Source organism: Cervus elaphus, chromosome 22, assembly GCF_910594005.1.
Source record: "Cervus elaphus chromosome 22, mCerEla1.1, whole genome shotgun sequence".
Lineage (NCBI taxonomy): Eukaryota > Metazoa > Chordata > Mammalia > Artiodactyla > Cervidae > Cervus > Cervus elaphus.
Genome location: NC_057836.1, coordinates 35,815,863 through 35,840,336, shown reverse-complemented (window position 1 = coordinate 35,840,336; position 24,474 = coordinate 35,815,863). Strand labels below are relative to the sequence as shown.

The 24,474-nt window shown below is 37.6% G+C and overlaps 1 protein-coding gene across 3 annotated transcripts in view; it reads left to right on the top strand.

The window, feature by feature from the left end:
* Positions 1–24,474, top strand: part of ITPR2 (inositol 1,4,5-trisphosphate receptor type 2) — a 563,379-nt gene that overhangs the window by 275,118 nt on the left and 263,787 nt on the right. For all 3 annotated transcript variants that reach the window (XM_043881798.1, XM_043881799.1, XM_043881800.1), the window contains 2 exons: positions 3,097–3,225; positions 4,834–4,954. In XM_043881798.1, the coding sequence (XP_043737733.1) occupies positions 3,097–3,225; positions 4,834–4,954 (250 nt within the window). The remainder of the gene's footprint in view (positions 1–3,096; positions 3,226–4,833; positions 4,955–24,474) is intronic.

Genomic DNA, 24,474 nt, shown 5'->3' with positions numbered 1-24,474 from the left:
GATTTATAAATAGATAAAATAGTAACCCTCCCCTATACCTACCCCTCTTGCTGCATTGCCTGTACTGCTTGCTCTTTATTTTTCTCAGGAGCCTATTTGTTTTCTCTATTTTTACCACTTATATGTTTGTTAACTTATTTGTGGTGTAGCTCTTGATTAGAATTAGAGTTCTAATAGAGTATAGACTTTTCTTTTTTTTTGGTCCACTGTTCTAACTCCTGGTCTAATAGTTTTTATTTAATAGTTAATGTCCCTAAGTGATAGTCCATGAAATTTGACTGATATGAGGTAAAATTCATCTGAAAGTAGATGAGGACAGATATTTCAAAAGATGGATTTTTTTCTTGGAAAGGATAACAGAGGTGGACTTTTTTTTCCAGTGTAAAGCACATTACAAATCGAGAATCATTCTTATAGAATTAAATTAAAATATTAAAAAAATAATGATACATACCAGAGATTTGGGGAGAGATTTAAACTCTGATTGGGCTTCCCTGGTGGCTCAGACAGTAAAGAATATGCCTGCAATGCAAGATGCCTGGGTTTGATCCTTGGGTTGGGAAGATCCCCTGGAGAAGGGAATTTCTACACACTCTAGTATTCTTGCCTGGAGAATTCTATGGACAGAGGAGCCTAGCAGGGTCCTGCTATTGTCATGGGGTCAGACACAACTGAGCAATTAACACACTTCAACTCACTCCAAAAACAGATTAAAGCATAATGGTGCATTAGAGTGGAATCTATAGAATAGCCTTTTGAAATAAGTGTTTAGATATTGATCGTACATAGGAATATTTGATAGGAAATAATAGTATATGAATAATGTCTGCAAACAGAAACTTTAAAAACACATGTGTTATACATGAAATTAATTTAATGTGATGTGATTTTATTTGAGCTATTTCTAATCTTTATGGGAAAGAGACTCCCCGCCCTTAATGTCACAGTGTAAGATGCAGGCTCTAGAGGTGAAAAAGTTATTCATCTGTGGCAGAAAAAGTATCTTGAACGATTTATGTGAATTTCTTGTCCAAATAAATTGAGAAATAGGTTCCACACAGTTGTGTAAACCTAGAATTTCCACAACCAGGATTTTGAGGAAAGCCTTCATCTAGAAGTAGATTCCTTTAAATTTGTCCACAGACTAAAGCAAATCTGGGGGATTCTTTAGCAAATGTTCAGATGCAGATAATGCAATGTGATTCTATGGTAGCTCCAAATACCCCATTCAATTGGTGAAATGTCAGCTGTTCTTCCTTGATGAGGAAGAAGCATCCTTGGGCTGGTTATGGTGGAATTTTTAGCCACCTACCCAAATTTAATGTATTTTTATCCTGTATATCAGAAAAAAATCACTGTAAGAGCCAGTGCTCTAAAGATATTAAATGAAATAAATCCTACTTTATATCCATCATGGGAAAATCAATTTTATATTAGTTCAGTGATCACATTAAATTTTAATCCAAGGTTAGATGTTCCACAAATAGAATCTAACCCTTAGTTAACCTAAGATAAAATGAATCCTTTGTTATTCTCTGTTATTCTTTCATTTAAAAAATTAATTGGTCATTCATTTCATAAACATTTATTGATCATTTTGTATTTATCAGGCATTGCATTATGTGCTAAAACAATAACTAAAAGATGACATAACAGCATAATTTATTGCCATTAATTGTGTCATTCCCTACATAGCTATGAGATTGTGTGTGTGTGCTCGATTGTGTTTGACCCTGGGACCCCATGGACTGTGGCCAACCAGGCTCCTCTGTCCATGGGATTCTTCAGGCAAGAATACTGGAGTAGGTTGCCATTTCCTCCTCCAAGGGATCTTCCCAACCTAGGGATCAAACCTGTGTCTCTTGTGTCTCCTGCATTGGCAGGCAATTTCTTTATCACTAAGCTACCTGGGAACACGCTGAAAACCTTTTAGTTCTGATAACACCCCTGTCAGGCAGGTGTCATTTAATAGATGGTAAAAGGTGAGATGCCCTGACTGGAGGGAAAGTGACTTAGCAAAACAAACCCTGTGCCCTTTCTTCTCTCTCCTTTCAGTGGATGCTTATTTTCCAAAACAAATCACTGGGACACACAGTTTGAGAAGGGAGTTTTTCTCTTTGGTGATTTTACTTGTGTGCAGGGTTTTAAAGGAATATCTGATTAAATTACGTTTTCTTACTCTTTTGATTAATCACCTTATTGAAAAGAATAAATTATGTAAAAATTCGGAATTGTCTAAGAACATCTGGCCACTATACTGATCCATTGTAATCTTGTGAATATTTAAATGTTCTCTCTCTCTCTGCCCAGTCTTTGAGTTTTTTCTCACACCCTATGTTGCCTTGCTCACTTCTTTTTATTTTTTTAACTCCATTTTTTTTTCCTACCACCCAACTCTTTCATTTGGTTTCAATTGTGTATCTTAGCTTTTGCAATTTGTCTACTCTGACATGCTTGGAAATTTACAGTTTGTTTAGCAGGATAACCAACTTTGGCCTCATTTACTCCCACTTGAAGGTCAGAGCCCGCGGTCTTTGTTGATGTTCCCTTTGCTCTAGAATCGTCTCTTCTCGTTTAGCCAACTCAGAGAGGAAGGCGCGAGCACAGATCCTCTGAGCTTACCAGATAATCTGTGGACGAACAAGTCAAAATTGCTGGCAAGGGTTTGCCCTTTGCTTATATTTCTGTTTTCCTCTTCAGGTATTTTCTGTGTTCGCATCCTCCTATATGGGCCACTTATTAGAGGTGAAAATGTATAGAGATGTGAGCCATCAGTAATCACCTTCACCACTTTCTTGTACTTACAATGGCTGTTTCCTTTTTATGTTCCTCACATCAAGTGGAAAAGTATTTTCCAGCAAAGCCAGGCTTGAGGATGGAGGGAGAAGGCTGTGTACAGGAGGAGAGAGAAGCAGGTCAGGAAGAAGGGGCAGCGGTCTGTGAAAGAACTCTGGGCCAAACTTAAAGGCAAAGCCACTACTGAATGATAAACTTGGAATGGATTTTAGGCAGGAATATTTTTTTGAAGCTTCCAATATTGAGTTGTAAATCAAAGATGTGATGGAACGCACTGAGTTGTTTGGCTTCTCGTTCCAGGTTTGCAACACAACCACAGACAGGAAGCATGCAGACACCTTTTTGGAGAAGTGTGTTACCGAGTCAATAATGAACATTGTGAGCGGCTTCTTTAATTCACCCTTTTCAGACAACAGTACCAGCCTCCAGGTAACATAACCAAAAAGTAAAAAGCATCCTGTCACACAGAATTTCTGTACCTTATTTGAATGGAAAAAAATTTAATATGGCCAGAAAGTTCTTTTCTACCCTTCTAAAGATCAGTCTTCTTTCATAGTATTCACTGTTAGGCCCCTTTCTGAGTTTCCCAATCTTTATTTTCAATAAATGAAACTTCAAGCTGCATTCTTTTTGCTCTCTGTAAGCAAAATAGGAACTTTCACAACTGTAGATTGACTGTTTCCTATGTGTCAAAGTGGTATGATTCCTTAAATGGATAGACATTTTAACTCAATAATTCCACTTAGTAAATCCTGAAAGAATTAGCATGGATTTATATACTAAGATTTTCACTGAAATATTTATAATACTTAAAAATTAATGTCAACTTTAAATGTCCACAGCAGGAAATTAACTACTTTGTTGGCTCAAATGGAAAAGAAAATACCTGCAGTGTGGGAGACCTGGGTTCCATCTATGGTTTGGGAAAATTCCCTGGAAAAGGAAATAGCAACCCACTACATTATTCTTATCTGGAGAATTTCATGGATGGAGGAGCCTGGTGGTGTACAGTCCATGGGGTCGCAAAGAGTCAGACACGACTGAGTGACTGACACTTTCACTTTCATTTACAAATACTTAAAATTTGATGTCAACCTCAAATGTCCTCAAGCAGGAGATTAGCTAAATAAATTGTGGTGTATCCATAGACGGCTTATTATATCGCAATTAAAAGTCATGGTTTAAAAGAAAAAATGATGACTAAGGGAAATCATCACAAAGTAATATAAAGTGAAATAGGCCACAGAATTGCATTATAGTGCCCTTCAGGTTTGTGTGTATAAAGAATATATGTGCATATATACATAGAAAAACTCAGTAAGTAATTCCCTTAAAAACATTGATACCAATTATCTTTACTTGTTAGGATTATTGGTGATTTTCATTTGTTTGGTTGCCAAATATTCTACAGTGATTGTATATTGCTCTTATAAAAATACTATTTCAGTTATACCTTTTTAGAGAAAACTTTTGAACTGTTAAAATCATGTAGAATTGTTTTTGTAGGTCAAAATTTCTGTCTCCTCTACTTGCTCATCATATGAGACCTAAGCATACAATCAGTGAAACAAACAAATAAGCCCAAAGCCCCTGTTCTGTTTATGCGTGCTTGGTTGCTCGGTCATGTCTGACTCTCTGTGACCCCATGAACTGTGCCCAATAGGCTACTCTGTCCATGTAATTTTCCAGGCAAGAATACTGGTGTGGGTTGCCATTTTCTAATCCATGTTCTGATTATACTTAAAAATAAACCAGGAATTATAAAAGTATACTTAAATTCATATCATTGGCTTCAAGAAAGGTCATATTTTCCAGATTAAGAATATAGGTAAAATAATGAATTTTCTACCATGTCTAATGTGGTTCTTGTCATGAGATGAGTACATAATAAATAACTGTTGAATGCGATATTCATTAAATAGCACTGAAACTTAAAAGACAAGATTGTATTTTATTTTGATGGGCCTGTTTTGATAATGAATAGATTATCAGGAGGGTTAATGGTTTGATGACCTGTTTACCTCTTTCTGTTTTCAGACACATCAGCCAGTTTTTATTCAGCTGCTCCAGTCTGCCTTCAGAATTTATAATTGCACCTGGCCAAATCCGGCCCAGAAAGCCTCAGTGGAGTCCTGTATCAGAACTTTGGCTGAAGTGGGTAAGTTGGAGTGTCAGATTTTACTTACTTCACATTATGTAAAAGAAGTCAGGCTTTTGTCTAATAGGCAGTATAAAGCAGCTTGTGTGACTTCTATAAAGGTAAGAGCAGAGATGAGCAAACGATTCTGAACATTGCATCCTTTTAGAGAGGAGAGTATAATAATTAAATGTCTTCATTTTAAATATTTTTTTTTTCATTTTAAATATTTTTAAAATACTTATTTTTAAATTATTATATTTCTAACCTTAAGTTACTATTTTATACAGTGCTTTAATATAGCTCAGTAGAATATTGCACAAATGAATTTGTTTTTGTTATCTGAGATTTTATTATGGAATTGTCTGTTAAGTAGCCTAATATATTAATATCTGCATGTGGCAGGAGGACTTCTTGAGGGATTTTTAGTTTTCTAAATTTTGTGTGAAATTTATCCATATTTATTTGAGCCTCTATTATCCATAGGAGGCTTCAGAAATTACAGATAAAATGGAATGCCAGAGAATAACATTTAAGGGAAGGTTAGTGCATTCTAGAAAGTATTTTTCAGAATTCTCTCCTTTTTTTTTTTTTGAAGTAAATTTGGACTGTTCTAGATGGCAGAAAGGAGGAGGGAAAAGAAATATAGACTGGACTGGACTTCAGAAAACAAACAGGAGCTGAATCATTCTTCTCAGCTAATGATGGTTCTGCAGGCATTGCAGGCATTGGAAAGGGCAGCTTATAGTGTATTTCATTATTGTGGTCATCATCACTGCTGACATTTGTCAGCGTACACATTTGCCATGCTAAGCAATTTACATGTATTATCTCATTTAATCCTTAGGTAGGCTCATTGCTTATTTACATTTTACTGCTGGGGAAACAGAATTATCTAGATCAGTTAACTTGGCCAGGGTTACAGAATGTGCTCAGTAAATATTTGATAAATGAATAAATGGTTTAACTAATTAATGACCACTTGAAATATTTTAGTCTCTTCTCCCTGTGTGCAATTTGGTTTAAGTAATTTAATATTGACAAAATGTAATGGTGGCCCAATTTTAATTTGAATACATTCAAAAGGAGTTATAACCTGAGGATCAATTGAAAATTATTAGAGAAGAGATGAATAGAGTTCATCTAGGTGATTGTAAATTATTAATAAGTATTAAACTTGGTAGATCTTCTATATATCCCAAAGAGAGAATACATTTGAAAAAATATGTCACAACAATAAAAATAATATTTTAGGCAAAATAAGAAACATGAGAGAATAAAATTATATTGCTATTTTGAAGGATATAAAAGATTTTAATAAATGATTTGTTTGAATTTTTAATAAATGATTTTAACTTAATTTTTAATTTAGCAAATGGATTTTATTTAAATTTAATCAATGGATTTATTTAAATTTTGTTAAATTTATAAGATTTAATAAATAAATACTATTTTTGGATTATAAAATTCAACTTATAAGGATGCCAGTTCTCCACAGTTTAAAATTTTACTGCTTTCAAATGGGACTCCTTCTTTGCAAACACTCTCTTCCCGCTCCACTTGGGCCTGGGCACCCCATGCGGGGCCACACCCCACAAGGCTGTGTCCTCTGACAGCTTGGCGTCTGCCTCCTTCTTGTGGAAGCTTCCTCCTCACATCCCACTGGTTGCCACAGCCCCCATCAGGCTATTGCTCTCTTGCCAGTGGCCTCTGACTCTGTGCTGGGTCGCTCGTTAGCATGGATACACTTATCACCTTTGTCACCATGCCAGGCTGTCCACCAGTGTGGCCAGCTTCCTTTCCTAAGTCTGATTCTCCATTCCAGGGCGCCTCCTAGGCACATGCTTTCCACTCCTTTCTGGGTTCGAACATTCTGGACCACCTCAGCCCCTGATGCACTCCTTGCCCAGCGTTGGCACTTGACTTTGCTCTACTCCGCCTCCAGGTTTTAAGTGTGTGTGAAAGTAGCTCAGTTATGTCTGACTCTTTGCAGCCCCATGGACTATACAGTCCGTGAATTTCTCCAGGCCCGAATACTGAAGTGGATGGCCTTTCCCTTCTCTTGGGGATCTTCCCAACCCAGGGATCGAACCCAGGTCTCCCATATTGCAGGCAGATTCTTTACCAGCTGAGCCACTAGGGAAGCCCTAGAACAGAATTGTTCAGGAAGAAAAGGAAGAGGCCATCATGAAAGTGAAAGGCTTAGTCTCTCAGTCGTGTCCGACTCTTTGTGACCCCATGGACTGTAGCTCACCAGGCTCCTCTGTCCCTGGAATTCTCCAGGCAAGAATACTGGAGTGAGTTGCCATTCCCTTATCCAGGGGATCTTCCTGATTCAGGGGTCAAACCCAGGTCTCTTGCATTGTAGGCGATTCTTTACCATCTGAGCCACAGTGAAGCCCAGGCTATCCTATGTACTGTCAAAAATGAAAAACACAAAAGAGAACCTAAATTTTGTTTTGAAAAGATGCACACAGCAAAGTGTCCATCCAGCAGGATATAAATAAAGTATTAACACAGGTTATTGCTGGGTGGTAGAATGGTTCTATTGTTCTTGCTTTCCTGTAACTTCTGAGTCTTTTAATAATAGATCTCAAATTGTAATGAAACAATATTAAAAGCATTTTCATTTTGACCCAGTCAGCTGGGAAGATAATCTAAAGGAAAAGCAAAGAAATATGATGATTTGTTTTTACAAAGGAATTTTTTTTTGCCTTGTCTTTGCTGTCAAGTGTATTTCTGTGTTTTATGTTTTAAGGCAGTCTCCCTCCATCCTCCTCGTCTTCCTGATTCTTCTCTCCCCTTTCCTCTTTCTCCTCCCCCCACTTTTTTTTCACTTCCTTTTTGTCTCCTTCTCTTCCACCCTAAGCATTGATATTCAGCAAATACAGCGGAGGAAAACATGGGGCATGGAGGGTATGCTGTTCATACCACTTACAAATTGAGAGATGAAGAGCTCCGAGCCACAAGTGGGGTGCCAGGCTGTATCTTCCATCTGAGTTGCAATTCCGGTGTTGTTCCCTGTGTAGTCAGGCCAGTTCTTGCAGAGCAGGGTGGCACAACTTTGGAAGTTTAGAACAGTCACTGAAACTCTATTAGTCTAAGAACAGAATTTATTTCTATGTTCCAGGACTTCATTTTCTACCATTTCCTTTACTCTTACATGATTTAACAGGAAATTTTAGTCTCTTTTTGCATGCTATAGAGACACATGTGAAAGGAAGTCCAAAAAATATCTTAAGTCAATAATCAAAGTAGGTTTGGAAGAATGCTTTGCTATAAAATCTCAGTTTTATCTTTGTGTGAAAGCATGTTTTTTTAAATTGAAATATACTTGATTTGCAGTGTTTCAGGTGCCCAGCCAAGTGTTCAGTTGTGCGTACCTTTGTGTGTGCACATGCACACACAGACACACTCTTTCAGGTTCTTTTCCATTATGGGTTATTGCAATTTATTGAATATAAGTTCCTTGTGCTATATAGTAGAATCTTGTTGGTTATCTATTAAGGTTTTATGTGCAGTAGTGTGTATATGTTAATCCCAAACTCCTAGTTTATCACTCCCCCTGCCCCCTGCCACTTTTCCCCTTTATAACCATTAATTTGTTTTCTTTTTTAAAATATATTATTTTTATTTATTTTAAAAAATTTATTTATTTTAATTGGAGGCTGATTACTTTACAATATTGTAGTGGCTTTTGCCATACATTGACTTGAATCAGCCATGGGTGTACAAGTGTCCCCCCCGTCCCGAACCAACCCCCTTCCCATCCCTCTGGGTTGTCCCAGTGCACCAGCTTTGAGTACCCTCTTTCATGCTTCGAAGTTAGACTGGTCATGTGTTTCACATATAGTAATATACATGTTTCAATGCTATTCTCTCAAATCATCCCACCCTCAGCTTCTCCCACAGAGTCCAAAAGTCTGTTCTCATTGCATCCCTGGGATAAAGCCCACTTGGTCATGATGTATGATCTTTTTAATATGTTGTTGGATTCTGTTTGCTAGAATTTTGTTGAGGATTTTTGCATCTGTGTTCTTCAGTGATAATTGGCCTGCAGTTTTCTTTTTTTGTGGCATGTTTGTCTGGTTTTGGGATTAGGGTGATGGTGGCCTCATAGAATGAGTTTGGGAGTTTCCCTTCCTTTGCATTTTTTGGGAAGAGTTTGAGTAGGATAGGTGTTAGCTCTTCTCTAGATTTTTGATAGAATTCACCTGTGAAGCCATCTGGTCCTGGACTTTTGTTTGTTGGAAGATTTTTGATTACAGTTTTGATTTCCATGCTTGTGGTAGGTCTAAAATTTTCTATTTTTTCCTGGTTCAGTTTTGGAAGGTTATACCTCTCTAAGAATTCGTTCATTTCTTCCAAGTTGTCCATTTTATTGGCATATAGTTGCTGATAGTAGTCTCATGATCCTTTGTATTTCTGTGTTGTCGTGATTTCTCCATTTTAATTTCTAATTTTATTGACTTGATTCTTCTCCCTTTTTTCTTGATGAATCTGGCTGATGGTTTGCCTATTTTATAATCTTCTCAAAGAACCAGCTTTTAGTTTTGTTGATTTTGCTATAGTCTCCTTTGTTTCTTTTTTCATTAATTTCTGCTCTGATTTTTGTGATTTCTTTCCTTCTACTAAGTTTGGGATTCTTGATTTCTTCTTTTTCTAGTTGCTTTAGGTGTAAAGTTAGGTTATTTATTTGATGTTTTTCTTGTTTCTTGAGGTAAGCTTGTATTGCTATGATCCTTCCTCTTACCACTGCTTTTACTGAATTGAATCCCATAGGTTTTGGGTTGTGTTTTCGTTTTCGTTTGTTTCTATGCATATTTTGATTTCCTTTTTGTTTTCTTCTGTGATCTGTTGGGATAACCATTAATTTTTTTTCTATGTCTGTGAGTCTGTTTCTGTTTTGTTAAGAAGTTCATTTACATCATTTTCTAGAATTTCACATATAAGTGATATCATATGATATTTGTCTCTCCCTGTCTGACTCACTTCACTAAGTATGATAATTTCTAGGTCCATCCATGGCGCTGCAAATGGCAAGCATATTTCTTTCCACTTCCCCCTTTGTTGTTTCCAACTGAACAGTTAAGAAACTATCCGTCTTCTTTGTCCCCTTCTCCTACTCCATAATGGCCTAGTTTGACTCCTCTTTGCTTCCTTTCTGGACCACATAGTCATGCTGTGTTCTTTCCTCACTTTTAAAAAATATGCTACCAGGATAATCTTGATGTGAAATTCTGTTGTTTTAAAAACATCAACAACAAAGTCCTCAGCCTTCAGCAGCATCCCTCTGTCCAATAAGCTAAGGATGGATTCCTCATTGCCACATTTGTGGCCTCGCCAGCACAGCCCTGCCTCCTCTTTTGACCTGTTGCTCACTGCTTCTCACCCCCACACAGAGAACTGGATATTCTGCCCCAGAGATTGCTCACATAATAAGTCTCTTTTTCTCTCCAGTTTCCACCATTGCCATTTGTCAGTATCTTTTCCATTACTCAAAAATTTTTATTGTTCAAATTTCTCCATTAAAGCCATTTCTGACTTACAGGTTCAGATCTGAACTCATCCCCATTTGACCATTTATACTTTTCTTACAGTCTTAACTTTATCCTAGCTTACACCATCACTAAGTATTAATCTACTAGATTTTGAGGGACAGTGACTACGAAATGTCTGAAAAATACATTAATAAAAGCTATTGTCTAAGATGAAAAAGTGAAAAGCAAATTCTGCTTTGTGATGGGTTTTTGTTGTTCAGTCACCAAGTCATGTCCAACTCAATGCAACCCCATGGACTGCAGCATGCCAGGCTTCCCTGTCCTTCATTGTCTCTGGGAGCTTCCTCAAACTCACATCCATTGAGTCGGTGGTGCCATCCAACCATCTCATCCTCTTTCATCCTCTTCTCCTCCTGCCTTCAATCTTTCCCAGCATCAGGGTCTTTTCCAATGAGTGATGGGTCAACCGCATCTTTTTTTTTGTTTGTTGGTGGATATGCTTCATGGAAAAACACATCATCAAAATAAAAGCATTCAGAAGTGAGCGTCTGTGGTAGTAAAGAGATCTAAACCTCCCTTACTTATGTGGTGATGTTGCAGGAAGGGGGACCCCTTCCAGGGCCCAAAACTGGGCTCTTGTCTAACATTTGGAAATGCATTGTCTGAGGAGACACATGTGCTGACAAAGCAAGAGATTTTATTGGGAAAGGGTGCCCACGTGGAGAGCAGTAGGGTAATGGAAACCAGAACTGCGCTGTCATGTGGTTCGCGGTTTTATGGTGATGGGATTAGTTTCCAGGTTGTCTTTAGCCAATCATTCTGACTCAGAGTCCTTCCTGGTGGTGCATGCCTTGTTCAGCCAAGATGGATGCCAGTGAGAAGGATGCTGGGAGGTGGTTGGACACGCGGCATCTCCTTTTTGCCTTTCCCACACTCTTCTGGTTGGTGGTGGCTTACTAGTTCCATGTTCCTTACCAGGACCTCCTGTTGTAAAATGACTCAGGCAAATGGTTATTATCGTGCCTGGCCAGGATGGGTGGTTTCAGTCAGTGTGCTTCCCCTGTTTGAAAACATTTGAAATATTTAGACAAATGAAAAAAGAGTCTTATCTCCCAACATTTGAAGGTGTGAATGGATTTCCTTTACAGGTTCCCAGGAATAGGATTATAATTAATATATGGCAACTGCAAGAGGCAGACTTAAAAAAAAAAAAGATTTTTTTTTTTTGGACCATGCCACACAACTTATGGGATCTCAGTTCCCTGACCGGGGATTTAACCTTGACAGTGGAAGTACCAAGTCCTAACCATTGAACTGCCAGGAAACTCCCTAAGAGACAGATTTTTGTCCCACTTCAAAGAATAACTATTTACAGTTAGTATATTTTTAAAACCTTAGGAGTCACATGTGACTCTTCCCTTTTGTTCACTTCTGTTAAATACAATAGCAGGTTCTATTGGTTCCACTTCCAAAATCCATCAGTTTTTTTGTTCTCTTGTCAGACACTCTTGTCAAATGCACCATGATATGACATGGATTACGGAAGAGGCTCATTACTGAATACCCTACCTCTACCCCAGTCTCGCTACAATCCATCTTCTATATAGTAGTTACAGTGATCTTAAAATGTAAATCAAATCATATCAGTCATTTATGTAAAACTTTCCATTGCACTAAAAATTCCTATTCCTTGTCATGACCTAGAAAGACCTTCATTATCTGAGTTTCACCCACTACTACTTTCCCCCATTTCCCTACCTCCATCTCTGATCCACCCACACTGGCCTACATTCTGTTTCTCATCTGTAAACCTTTTTCTCATCCCAGGGCTTTTGCACATACTCCTCCTGTTATTTGAATCCTTCTCTCCCATATGATGACATGTTGAAATGTTAAGTGCTCAGTGAAGTGTTCCAGATAGAGTTTTCCGTATATAGTTTTCCAGCTTCTTCTATTTTCCTCTTAGCCCTTACCACTGTTTGAAAGCACCTTGTTTGTTTGTTTACCTCTTTGTTGTCTGCTTCTCCCTTTAGAATATAAACTACACAATCAGGGATTTTGCTTTATTCACTGAGATTGCTTCTGCTTAAAGGTGCCTGGTTCTGACATAGCTGGTTTTTGAATGTTGTTGACTGACAATAATCCATGAGCTAGATATTTTTGCAGGTGGTAAACTTTAGGCATAGAAAGGTTAAATAACTTACCTGATTAATAAGTAGAGCTGGATTTGAAATCCACGTTTCTCTGGGTATGAAGTTGATGCTGTACTAGGTTGCTCCTAGAGTCCTTTCTTAGGAAACCCCAACATATAAACTAGGACAATAGCAGTCAGGTTCACCACGTAGGGATCTGTCTGACGTGTTACAACTCAGGTGCGAAATCATTTTTGTGTTTCAACACCTCTTTAAGAATACAAAGAGGCATTTATTACAATTGAAATATGTATGAATTCATATTAAAGAAAACAAAGAATATATGTTTTTAAGAAAAACGTTACAAAGTCAAGTGACGTGAAGTGAAGTGAAATCGCTCAGTCGTATCCGACTCTTTGCGACCCCATGGACTGTAGCCTACCAGGCTTCTCCGTTCATGGGATTTTCCAGGCAAGAGTACTGGAGTGGGTTGCCATTTCCTTCTCCAGTTACAAAGTCAAAGAGAATACTTAATTTTTATAAAGCAAAATTTCAGTGCATTTACAAACTGGTAAACACATTCTTATAAATGCAGATAATTATTATATTGTCTATTCTAGTTATATTTACATAACATTTTGTCATTTGTAAAGTGCTCTCAAGTATATTGGCTGAACTCATCTATCACCAAAAATATTTCATTCTCTTTCATATTTGTACATTAGATATAAAAGGTAGTAGAAACAGCAAAAGCATTTACTAGGTCAGAACTTACCTTGCTGGGAGCGGGGAGGATTGATTAGTGTTATTGCATGTGTATATGATCAGTAAGTCAGTTGTGTCTGACTCTTTGTGACCCCATGAACTGTAACCCACCCGGCTTCTCTGTCCATGAGATTTACCAGGCAAGAATGCTGGAGTGGGTTGCCATTTCTTTCCCCAGGGGATCTTCCTGACCCAGGGATCGAACCTGTGTCTCTGCAGCTCCTGCATTGGCAGGCAGCTTCTTTACCGCCGAGCCACCTGGGAAGCCTTGTTACTGGTGTGAGACAGTGTGGTAAAGCCTGTGACGTGGACATAGTCTGTAGGCCCATTTTAAGGATGGGGTCATGAGGTCAGCAAGGTTAGGTAGCTGGTCTGGGCCCACGGACAGGTGTGAATCCCTTCTAGACTGACATGCTAGCAGGCATTGTGATGTTCTGCTATCAGAAATCAGTTTAAATAACACTGTGTTATACCTTTAAAATACAAAATATTGATCAGGATGTTAATTTCATTAGTCAGTTACTGTTCTTCAATTTATTCATTTGTATAAAATACAATAGCACATGTTAGAAGTACTTTGAGAAAAAGCATCCAAGAATTACTCTCATTTTATTTCATCTAAAAAAGAATTTTGTTCTATGTGTTTCATAACCTTCAAATGATTTGAGGGGATTAATATTGGGTACTTTGTTAAAAACATAATCATTTTTCCAAATGGAAATCTTGCAAAATATCTTTTACAAGTGGTTTGAATAATGAACATCAATCTTCAAGCCAGTCATGCCCCCCAAATTTGAATGTGTATAAAAAATTAACTCTTTGAGAAGAGAAATTCAATCTCTCTTAAATCAGTGTGTCTATTTTCATCTCTGTAAATGTTATGACTGATTGTATAAAGCATTTGACATAATGTATCTCTATAATTATGGTTTTAAAGTAGTAATGGAAAATTTAAAACTCCATTATTACTTAAAAAATTAAATCTGAAGGAAAAGATAGGACAAATTTTATAAACTTTTTCACATTTTATTAATTTAGCTATTAATAATAAGTCGTCATTATCTGAAAAACATTACTGTAGTTGTTAGGGATATACAGTCTGAGAAACCATATTTCTTGCCCTCAGTGAATTTCTAGTACATTGAGGGTAAATGTAACATGTACAGAAATCACAACGCAGAATAAAACTAGGTAAGTGGGATGGGGTAGAGCAGGAGGGAGGGGCAAGAAGGAGATGATACCTGTCTGCATATAGCTGATTTATTTCCTTGTACAGCAGAGATGAATGCAACACTGCAAAGCAGTCATATTTCGGTAAAAAACAAAGCTAAGTGCTCTATCTGTTACAGAGTTTCAGACTCTGACACTGGCTAGAGCGTGGTAGATCGATGAATATTTATTATATGAATAAAATACCTGAGTGAATACAAATGAATGAATATCCTACTCTTGTCATTGGCTGCATAGTATCCTATTGTGTGCCTGTATTCTAATTTATTTAACCCCATTATTATTTATATTGTTTCTAATCATTTTGCTCATGAGGAAGAATAAGATAAATACCTAGGGGTAGAATTTCTGGATATTCTAATTTTGACAGATACTGTAGTCTGGAGAGGTTGTTCAATTTATATGCCACAAACAATGCAGGAGATAATTTATCTCCTTGATAATACGGTGTGTTATTGGATTCATAGAACTTTGCAAATCTTTTAAGTAAAAGTATCCATATAGATTTAATTTGTGTCTCTCTTCTTACAAATAAGGGAAAAAATAAAACCTTTCCATATGATCGAGTCATTGGTATTTCCTTTTCTGTCAACTGTCACTTTTTATTTCCTTTTTAAAGGTTTTTTTTTTTCTTTCCAATAGTCTGCCTAGCCCTTTATTTATTAAGAAAATGAGCTCTTTGCCTGTAAGTAGCCAATATTTTTTTCTCAGTTTTTTATTTGTCATTTGAATTTTTTTTGGCATGTAGCAATTATTTTCTTGTAGGCTTTTTAAGTTTTGTTTCATCTTCAGAATGGCCTTGATAAGCCTAAGATGTTGTTTTTTAATTCCCATTGAGAATTTTCATGGTTTTAATTTGCCTGGTCTGTTTGTTTTTTGGTGTGGCTATTTACAGTTTTGAGTTATCTGGAATATATTTAGTTGTAAGATAGAGGATGTGGAATCAACTTAATTTTCTCCAGATGAATAGTCAGGTGTGCCAATACTAGTTCTTATATAACTCATAAAATTATATATTCTTTTTAGATTTAGGTAAAATTGGTATATAACAGTTACACTAGTTTCAGGCTTGGAACACAATAATTGATATTTTTGTACACTATGAAGTGATCACCACAATAAGTATAGTTTCCATCCTTCACCATGTGTTTGGACTGCCTTGACTCTTTACGCTCCCTTCCTAAGCCCCTTCTCCTCTGAGCTGTTCTCTGTATCTATGAGTTTTGTTTTGATTTGTGTGTTCATTTGCTTTGTTTTTTAGCTTCCACATGTAAGTGAAATCAGGTGGTATTTGTGTTTCTCTCTGATTTATTTCACTTAGCACAGTAACCTCCAGATGGGTCCATGCTGTCCCAAATGGCAAGATTTCCTTCTTTTTTTATGGCTGAGTAGTTTCCAGTTTGTGTGTGTGTGATATCTTCTTTATCCATTCATCATACATTGACAGACACTTTGGTTGCTCCCATTTCTTGGCTATTGTAAATAATGCTGTGGTGAACATAGGGGTCTATATATCTTTTGGGGTTAGTGTTTTCATTTTCTTTGGATAAATACCTGGAAGTAGAATATGTGGATCATGGTAGTTCTATTTTTAATTTTTGGAGGAACCTCCACACTGTTTTCCATAGTGGCTTCATCAAATTTATATACCCACCAACAGTGCACAAGGGTTCCTTTTTCTCCACATCCTCTCTAATACTTGTAATAAAATTTTCTTTATTTAATTGAGGGGTCAGTTAAGTGTAGATTGAGTACCAAACAGGAAAGATACAATTTGCGTTTTTAGTGTTGTTCATATTTAAGAATGCTAGTGTTTCAGTTGAGATTTATCCTGGATATTTTGACCTGATTCAGAAAAGGTACCACTCTGCTCACTTATGTTTCTTGTGCACTAGCCATTCTTATTCTTCTGAGCCTGTACGGGGTGCTTGACAACAAACCAAGTGTTATTAATAAATGTTCACACTTTCTGTTGTGTTTTTCCCCAACCTGTCAATTTGTCTATCTAAACATTTTTTTCCTGTGGCACTTATCACTGTAAAATGTGTATTCTCAGAGATTTTCATTTGCCATTTGCCACCAGTAATTTGGTCTAATTTAAAAATGTCACAGAATATGCAGTGTTTAATGAATAATAATTAAAAATAGATTTCAATTACATCTTAAGTAATTTTGTCATATCTAGAGAATTTTCAGGATTTGTAAGCCTAATTAGTCAGTTAGCCCAGTAATCACAATACCTATGAATAAAGGTAATGCATTTTAGAGAACTAGCCATCTCTGGGCAGAACACTGTAAAAGATAAATTGTTAATAACAACCCATCTTCTCTCTTTTAAAGACTCCATATGCTTATTCTCTGACAAAATACCCTTAGTGAGATAGTATCTTAGTTGCATTCTAACTTAGGGGTGAAATAGGAACATTTATTTTTTAAGTATTTTAAACTTTTATATGACCATTAAAGCACACTTGGAGTTAATGCCACATGCTGGAAGAATGACTGACTGTTGGTAATTCATTAGTTTTTTCTGATTGGAGATAGGAGGTGTGGAAACCATTAACCCCCAAGATACATCCTAGTTCACATTTCAATTCACATTGATGTTTATATCAGAATGTTTTCTACCTTAATAAATGGAAGCTAAATGTGGATCATATTTTTGGTTACATTAGAAAAACATTATTCTAGTTACTAATGTTCTTGTAAAGTGAGATCATGAATTAATTCCTTTCTTTTCCTAGCTTCAAATTTCTGCTTTAATTGTTAAACAATATATAGAAAGCTAAATTAGCATTGTCAGTTTTGCTTTCAACTTAATCTTTATAATATTTTGACAGTGCCAAAAATCTATTTCAGGCCATGTCTTTAAAGGTATTAATACTTTTACAATTGCTTGAAAAAGTTTTATAATTATCTACACAACTGACTTATTTTAACTCAAATTCTCCTTTCCCCAGTTGCTTAATTGATTTTCTTTTATTGCCTAGAAATTGTGACTTAGCATTTGACTGGAGTTTACCTTTGGGCATGAGAAAGTAAGGTTTATTTTAGCCAGTTATTGTATATCGTGCAATTTTTGCCAAGACAGAAGACTAGAAAAAACCAGCTAGAGTGGTTCAGTTTGAGGGACAGAAACACCCTTTCAACAAAGTTTGGGATAGTGGTGTCTCCTTGGTGCTGGCCATAGTGGAATAGTGGCAGCAGCTCATGGGATGCATGTGGAGGGGGCAGGGGATGAGATTTTTCTTGACCACACTGATGGGGGGTTTCACATGCTGGGGTGGCACTAGTGGTAAATAACCTGCCTGCCAATGCAGGAGACGTAAGAGATGCCGGGTCAGTCCCTGGATTGGAAAGATATCCTGAAGGAGGGCACTGAAACCCACTCCAGTATTCTTACCTGGAGAATCCCATGGACAGAGGAGCCTGGCAGGCTACAATCCATAGGGTTGCAAAGAGTCAGACACAACTGAAGCAATGTAGCATGCACTCACACACCATTGGATTACATCTTCACTGGTGTCATTAGAATAATACTTCTTAGGTACATCTCTGTGTAAGTTGTATTCCTAGCAGCACACCCTTGATGGTTAGTTGTATCTAACATATCCAGTTACTAAAGGGGAGGTAAATCTATCCCCTTTGTTGAAACATTTGTGAAAACTGGGTTGCAATATGTTTTGAGCAATTTTAAGTTTTATGTTGATGTTGTTCAGCTGCCAAGTCGTGTCTGACTCTTTGTGTCCCCAAGCGCAGCACACCAGGCTTCCCTGTCCTTCACTAGCTCCTGGAGTTTGCTCAGACTCATGCCCATTGAGTCAGTGATGCCATCCAACCATCTCATCCTCTGTCACCTCTTTCTCCTCCTGCCCTCAATTTTTCCCAGCATCAGAGTCTTTTTCCAATGAGTTGACTCTTCACATCAGGTGGTCAAAGTATTAAAGCTTCAGCATCAGTCCTTCCAATAAATATTCAGAGTTGATTTCCTTCAGGATTGACTGGTTTGATCTCCTTGCTGCCCGAGGTGCTCTCAAGAGTCTTCTCCAGTACAGCAGTTCAAAAGCATGTATTAACCATGGACAGAGGAGCCTGGCAGGCTACCGTCCATTGGCTTGCAAAGCGTCAAGACACGACTGAGCAACTAACACTTTAAGTTCTATAATTTTTCTTGTTTTCTGTTGCTTAGAAAATAACATATAAGGAATATTGTCTTCTGTTTGACTTTTGAATGTTTAGAGCAAACCCAGCATATGTGTGAAGCAGTCATTATGGGTGGATCAGTCAAGTAAGAATTAAGTGTTTAAAAATATGTGCAATGTGGCCATTTTGAGGCTGTTGGTCCTTCAGATGGGACTGGAGTGCATTTGCTTTGTTGTATGTGATGGACAGAAGCAGGGACATTGTTTGCTGTGGAAAAGGGAAATTTATAAGGAATATTAGGAAAATATTCACTTGGGAACTTTGGACAGTACAATTGATCATTTAGGGTTGGCTTAGAGCTATTATTGTTTCCTTAAAATTTAGCTCGAGCTCCTGTCTAAATTGGAAACTTTTTGTGTTGGCAACTACAATTATATGTTTTCAAAGAAGTTTTTAAGTATCTGTGAGCATCACAAAATTTTCACCAACAGGAACAGTACTGCCCCTGCTGTTACTTTCCTTCCACTATATGAAGCAAGCCAGATCCTCTCATTCTCACTCACTCTCATTTCTTTTTATTCCTTCCCTACTATTTCCATTAATTAAAGAAATCTTCTAGTGACTATCATAACTTTAAAGAATATCTTTTTATCCCTATCCCTTGAATAACAGGTCTAAATAATGTCTTTATCTTCACAATGAAAAATCAGGAAATTAACAGATGTTCATTTTTCACCTTTTTTTCCCCACTTTGTGTTCCAATGATTGCTTTATAGATTACTGGTTTGCATTGTTATGACTTGTGACGTTTGTATTCTTTTCTCAAATACAATGAAATCTCTTATAGGTTGATAATGTTTAAAAATCAATTTTTTTTTCTGAAGAAAAAAATTTCTGAACCTTGCTTGTTCTGAAATGTTTTTATTTAGGTATCACTGTTGATTTTTAGTTTAGATGGTTTATAAACACCTAAAAAATCTGTTTTTATCCATTGGTCTTTTTTTTGCCTCTTTATCACTTTTAAAATTGAAGTATATTTGATTTACAATATTTTTTTGGTTTCAGGTGTACAACATAGTGATTCAGTATTCTTATAGACTAGACTCCATTTAGATCATCATAAATTATGGGCTTATATTCCTTGGTTTACAACATAGCATTGTAGCTTATTTATTTTCTACACAGTAGTTTGTACCTCTTAACTGCATGTACGTACAATGCTCTGCTCTACCCCTGCCTCTCCTCACTTCCCTTTCCCCACTGGCAGCTACTAATTGGTTTGTTCAGCAGTCAGTCTGTAAAGATATTATTCTATTGACTTCTAGCATCCAGTATTGATGATGAAAAGTCTGATGCCAGTCTGAATTTCTGCAGAAACCCTCTTTTCTCTCCGAAAATTCTTGCAGTTTTCTTTTTGCTGTTGGCATTTACAGTGATTTCATAGGGCCGCCGGAATAAATGACCCCACCTCAGAGCCTTAAGACAACAGAAATGTATTGCCTCCCAGTTCAGTTCAGTTCAGTCGCTCAGTCGTGTCCGACTCTTTGCGACCCCATGAACCGCAGCATGCCAGGCCTCCGTGTCCATCACAAACTCCTGGAGTTTACTCAGACTCATGCCCATCGAAGTCGGTGGGCTGATCTCCTTTAAGATGGACTGGTTGGATCTCCTTGCAGTCCAAGGGACTCTCAAGAGTTCTCCAACACCACAGTTCAAAAGCATCAATTTTTCGGCACTTAGCTTTCTTCACAGTCCAACTCTCACATCCATACATGACCATTGGAAAAACCATAGCCTTGACCAGACGGACCTTTGTTGGCAAAGTAATGTCTCTGCTTTTTAATATGCTATCTAGGTTGGTCATAACTTTCCTTCCAAGGAGTAAGCATCTTTTAATTTCATGGCTGCAGTCACCATCTGCAGTGATTTGGGAGCCCAAGAAAATAAAGTCTGACACTGTTTCCACTGTCTCCCCATCTATTTCCCATGAGGTGATGGGACCAGATGCCATGATCTTAGTTTTCTGAATGTTGAGCTTTAAGCCAACTTTTTCACTCTCCTCTTTCACTTTCATCAAGAGGCTTTTTAGTTCCTCTTCACTTTCTGCCATAAGGGTGATGTCATCTGCCAGTGCTGGCTAAAAGGTGGAAATCAAAGTGTCAGCAGCGCCATGCTCTCTCTGAAGACTTTAGAGAAGGATCTGCTCATGCCGTTCTCGTAGCCTCTGGTGCCAGCCGGTAGCCCTTGGTGTTCCTGGCTTGGAAATGCGTAAATCTAGTCTCCTTCCATCTTCACATGGTGTCTTGCTCTCTGTTTCTCTTCTCCCCTTCTTATGAGGACACAAGTTGTATTGGATTAGAGCCCGCCCTAATCTGACATCAACTTAACTTGATTCCATCTGCAAAGACCCTATTTCCCAGTATGGTCACCTTTCCAAGTACTTGGGATTAGCACTTCAACACATATTTTTTGGCAGACACAATTCAACAGATAATAGCATTATACATGTTGATTAGAATATGAACAATATGCTTATTTAATCCTATTTAACACACGCTGTAGACCCTTTCAGTTAAGACTTGCATTTTTTTTCAACTCAAAGTAATTAATTGTCTTCTATATTTTCTTAATCATTTCTTCTCTTCCATTGTCTTGGATGTTTCTTTCTGGAGCTTACATTTATTAGATATTTGACTTCCTGGGTGACCCTCCCTATTTAATTTTCTCTCTGTTTTAGTTTCCCTTGGGCTCATTTTTATGCATAGTTATTTTATTTAATGGAGAAGGAAATGGCAATGCACTCCAGTATTCTTGTCTGGAGAATCCCATGGACCAAGGAGCCTGGTGGGCCACAGGCCAGGGAGTCGCAAAAGAGTCAGACAGGACTGAGCGCCTAACACTCACACATTTTATTTAAAATATGGTCTATTATAATACTTCATCTATCATTATAGATGAGTCTTCAAGTCTTTTCACATGAGTGAATTTTCTAGATAACAAATGCTTATTCCATTTAGCACCACAGTAATTCTAGATGTACTATTTTTTTTTTTACAAAGTATTTCCAACTTTTTTATATTGTCCCTTTGACTCTTTTATGCTTTGTATTGTGGAAGATCCCTTAATTTTCCCAGTTATCAAAGTGTTAGTTAGTTGCTCCGTCGTGTCTGACTTTTTGCAACTCCATGGACTGTAATATGCCAGGCTACTGTGTCCGTGGAATTCTCCAGGCAAGAATATTGGAGTGGATAGCCATTCCATTCTCTAGGGGATCTTTCCAACCCAGGAATCAAACCTGGGTCTCCTGCACTTCAGGCAGATTCTTTATCACCTGAGCCACCAGGGGGTCCTTATTCCCATCTTTTTCAGCCAACTTTGAAATTTCTTTTGTACAATCTGTGCAGTCCTTTCAATTTCCAAGATTGATTTCTTATTTTTATTTTCTATGTTTTTGAATGTGGTGTGTGCTCACATTTTCTGAGGACAATAATTAGAATTATTTGAATGTTTTTTTGTGTGTGTGCTTCCCTGAATCATTTCTGTTTTCACTGGGGCTAGTTATTCTGTTTGTTTTAATTAGTTTTTATTGGAGTATTCTTGCTTTACAATGTTGTGTAAATTTCCACTGTACAGCAGAGTGAATCAGCTGTACGTATGTAAATACCCTCTCTTTTTTGAATTTCCTTTCCATTTAGGTCACCAGAGAGCCCTGAGTAGAGTTCCCTGAGTTGTACAGTAGGTTCTCATTAGATAGTCTGTTTCATTCCTAGAAGTGCATACGTGACAATCCCAGTCTCCCGATTCATCTCACTCCCATTTGGAGTCCCTATGTTTGTTCTCTACATCTGTGCCTCTCTTTCTGTCTTGCAAACAAGATCATCGGTACCATTTTCTAGATTCCACATATATGCATTAACATGCGATATTTGTTTTGCTCTTTTAAAAAATACTCATTTATATTTTGGCTGTTCTGGGTCTCGGCTGCTGCTCTCCAGTTTTCCCTGGTTGTGGTGGCTTCTCTTGTTGCAGTGCACAGGCTCTGGGCAAGCAGGCTCAGTAGTTGTGGCACATGGGCTTAGTTGCTCCGAGTCATGTGGAATCTTCCTGGACCAGGGATCAAACTGGTGTCCGCCACACTGCAAGGCAGACCCTTCACCACTCGACCATCACGGAAGTCCCAGGGCCATTCTTAATGTTCTTGCTTTTCCCTTTGACTCGTGGTGGTATGTCATAGTTATAAAGATCTATAGATGACCTGCACATCCCACTGCAGTTTTGAGAGTCTGTTTGTCTACTAGCTTTCTCATGTAAATGACAAGGCTTACCCTGAATTCTGGGTGAGGGAAGAATACAGGAGTGGGTAGCCATTCTCCAGGGTATCTTCCTCACCCAGGGAACAAACCTGGGTGTCCTGCATTATAAGTAGATTCTTTACCATCTGAGCCACCAGGGAGGCCCCTCCAAAATGATACACAGGCTTTCTTGGAGTGTATGTGTGTGTGTGTGAGAAGACAAGCTGGAAATACTAACAAGTGTTAAAATCAGGAGGTTTTTCCCCATGGGTTGAAATCTTTGATATATTTTCTCTTTTTACTGGGATTGCCTCCTCTCTCCCCTGCATTCTACTTCTTATTTGATCAAGATCTTTGGAGTTACTTCCAGCCCTATTCCGCTTCTCTGTCAATTCCTAACACCTTCATTTGGCATCCTTTCCAGGCAGGTATTCTTGTTTCTTGAAAGAATGTCTCTGCATTTCTCTAGCTTTATCCTGTGGGTAGAAGCCTCCGCTGCTTGTCACTCTGTTTATGCTAGGCAGAGACCGGAGGGCCTGAACTTCCCAGCTATTCAGATGTTGTTCTTTCTGGAGTAGCCAGCTGACTTTCCCACCTCCCATGTCCACTCTATGTATTGTTTGGCTGGAAACTTAGAAGGCCTGTTCTAACTCTAATCTCTTGCAGAGCAATTTCTTCTCTTCTTTCTCTGATGGACGAATCCCATCTTCATTCTGCTTGCAAAAATGCCTCAACATTTCTGTTTTTTTTTTTGCAAGCTATCTTGTTTTTTAGCATTGTGATATGAAATGAAAGTGAAAGTGTTAGTTCCTCTGTCATGTCTGACTCTTGGTGACCCCATGGACTGTAGCCCACCAGATTCCTCTGTTCATGGAATTCTCCAGGCAAGAATACTGGAGTGGGTAGCCATTCCCTTCTCCAGGGGATCTTCCCAACCCAGGGATTGAACCCAGGTCTCCTCTGTTGCAGGGAGATTCTTTACCATCTGAGCCACCAGGGAAAACTATATGTCTATTAAAATATAAATTTCAGTGGATCTTGGAAAGAAGAATGTACACTGTGTACTATTTCCCAATGCAGATTTTCTCATACTTTTCAATTTTTTTATTTCTTGTCTCAGATGTTTTACCATATGCAGTTTTGTGCATTTTGCCTGTGTATGCATACACATATACACAAGAATTATATTTATAAAATGGACTGGCAGGATCTTGTCCTATATTTTCTGTCTGCTTTTTAATTGTCCTCTGCATCTAGGAACGTCCAAATATATATGATTGTTATACAGTATTTTTCCATATTTATGCTATATAAAGTACATTTTAAACATTAACCATCAAGAAATCAAATAAGTTCTTGAATGTTTAATGAGTCTATTTTAATCATTGGTCTTAAGAACTAAGACACTCAAGTTAAACACTTTTGTAGTTGTGTAAAATAATTTAATGGCAGAACTTGAAGGTCTGATAGTTTTTTAA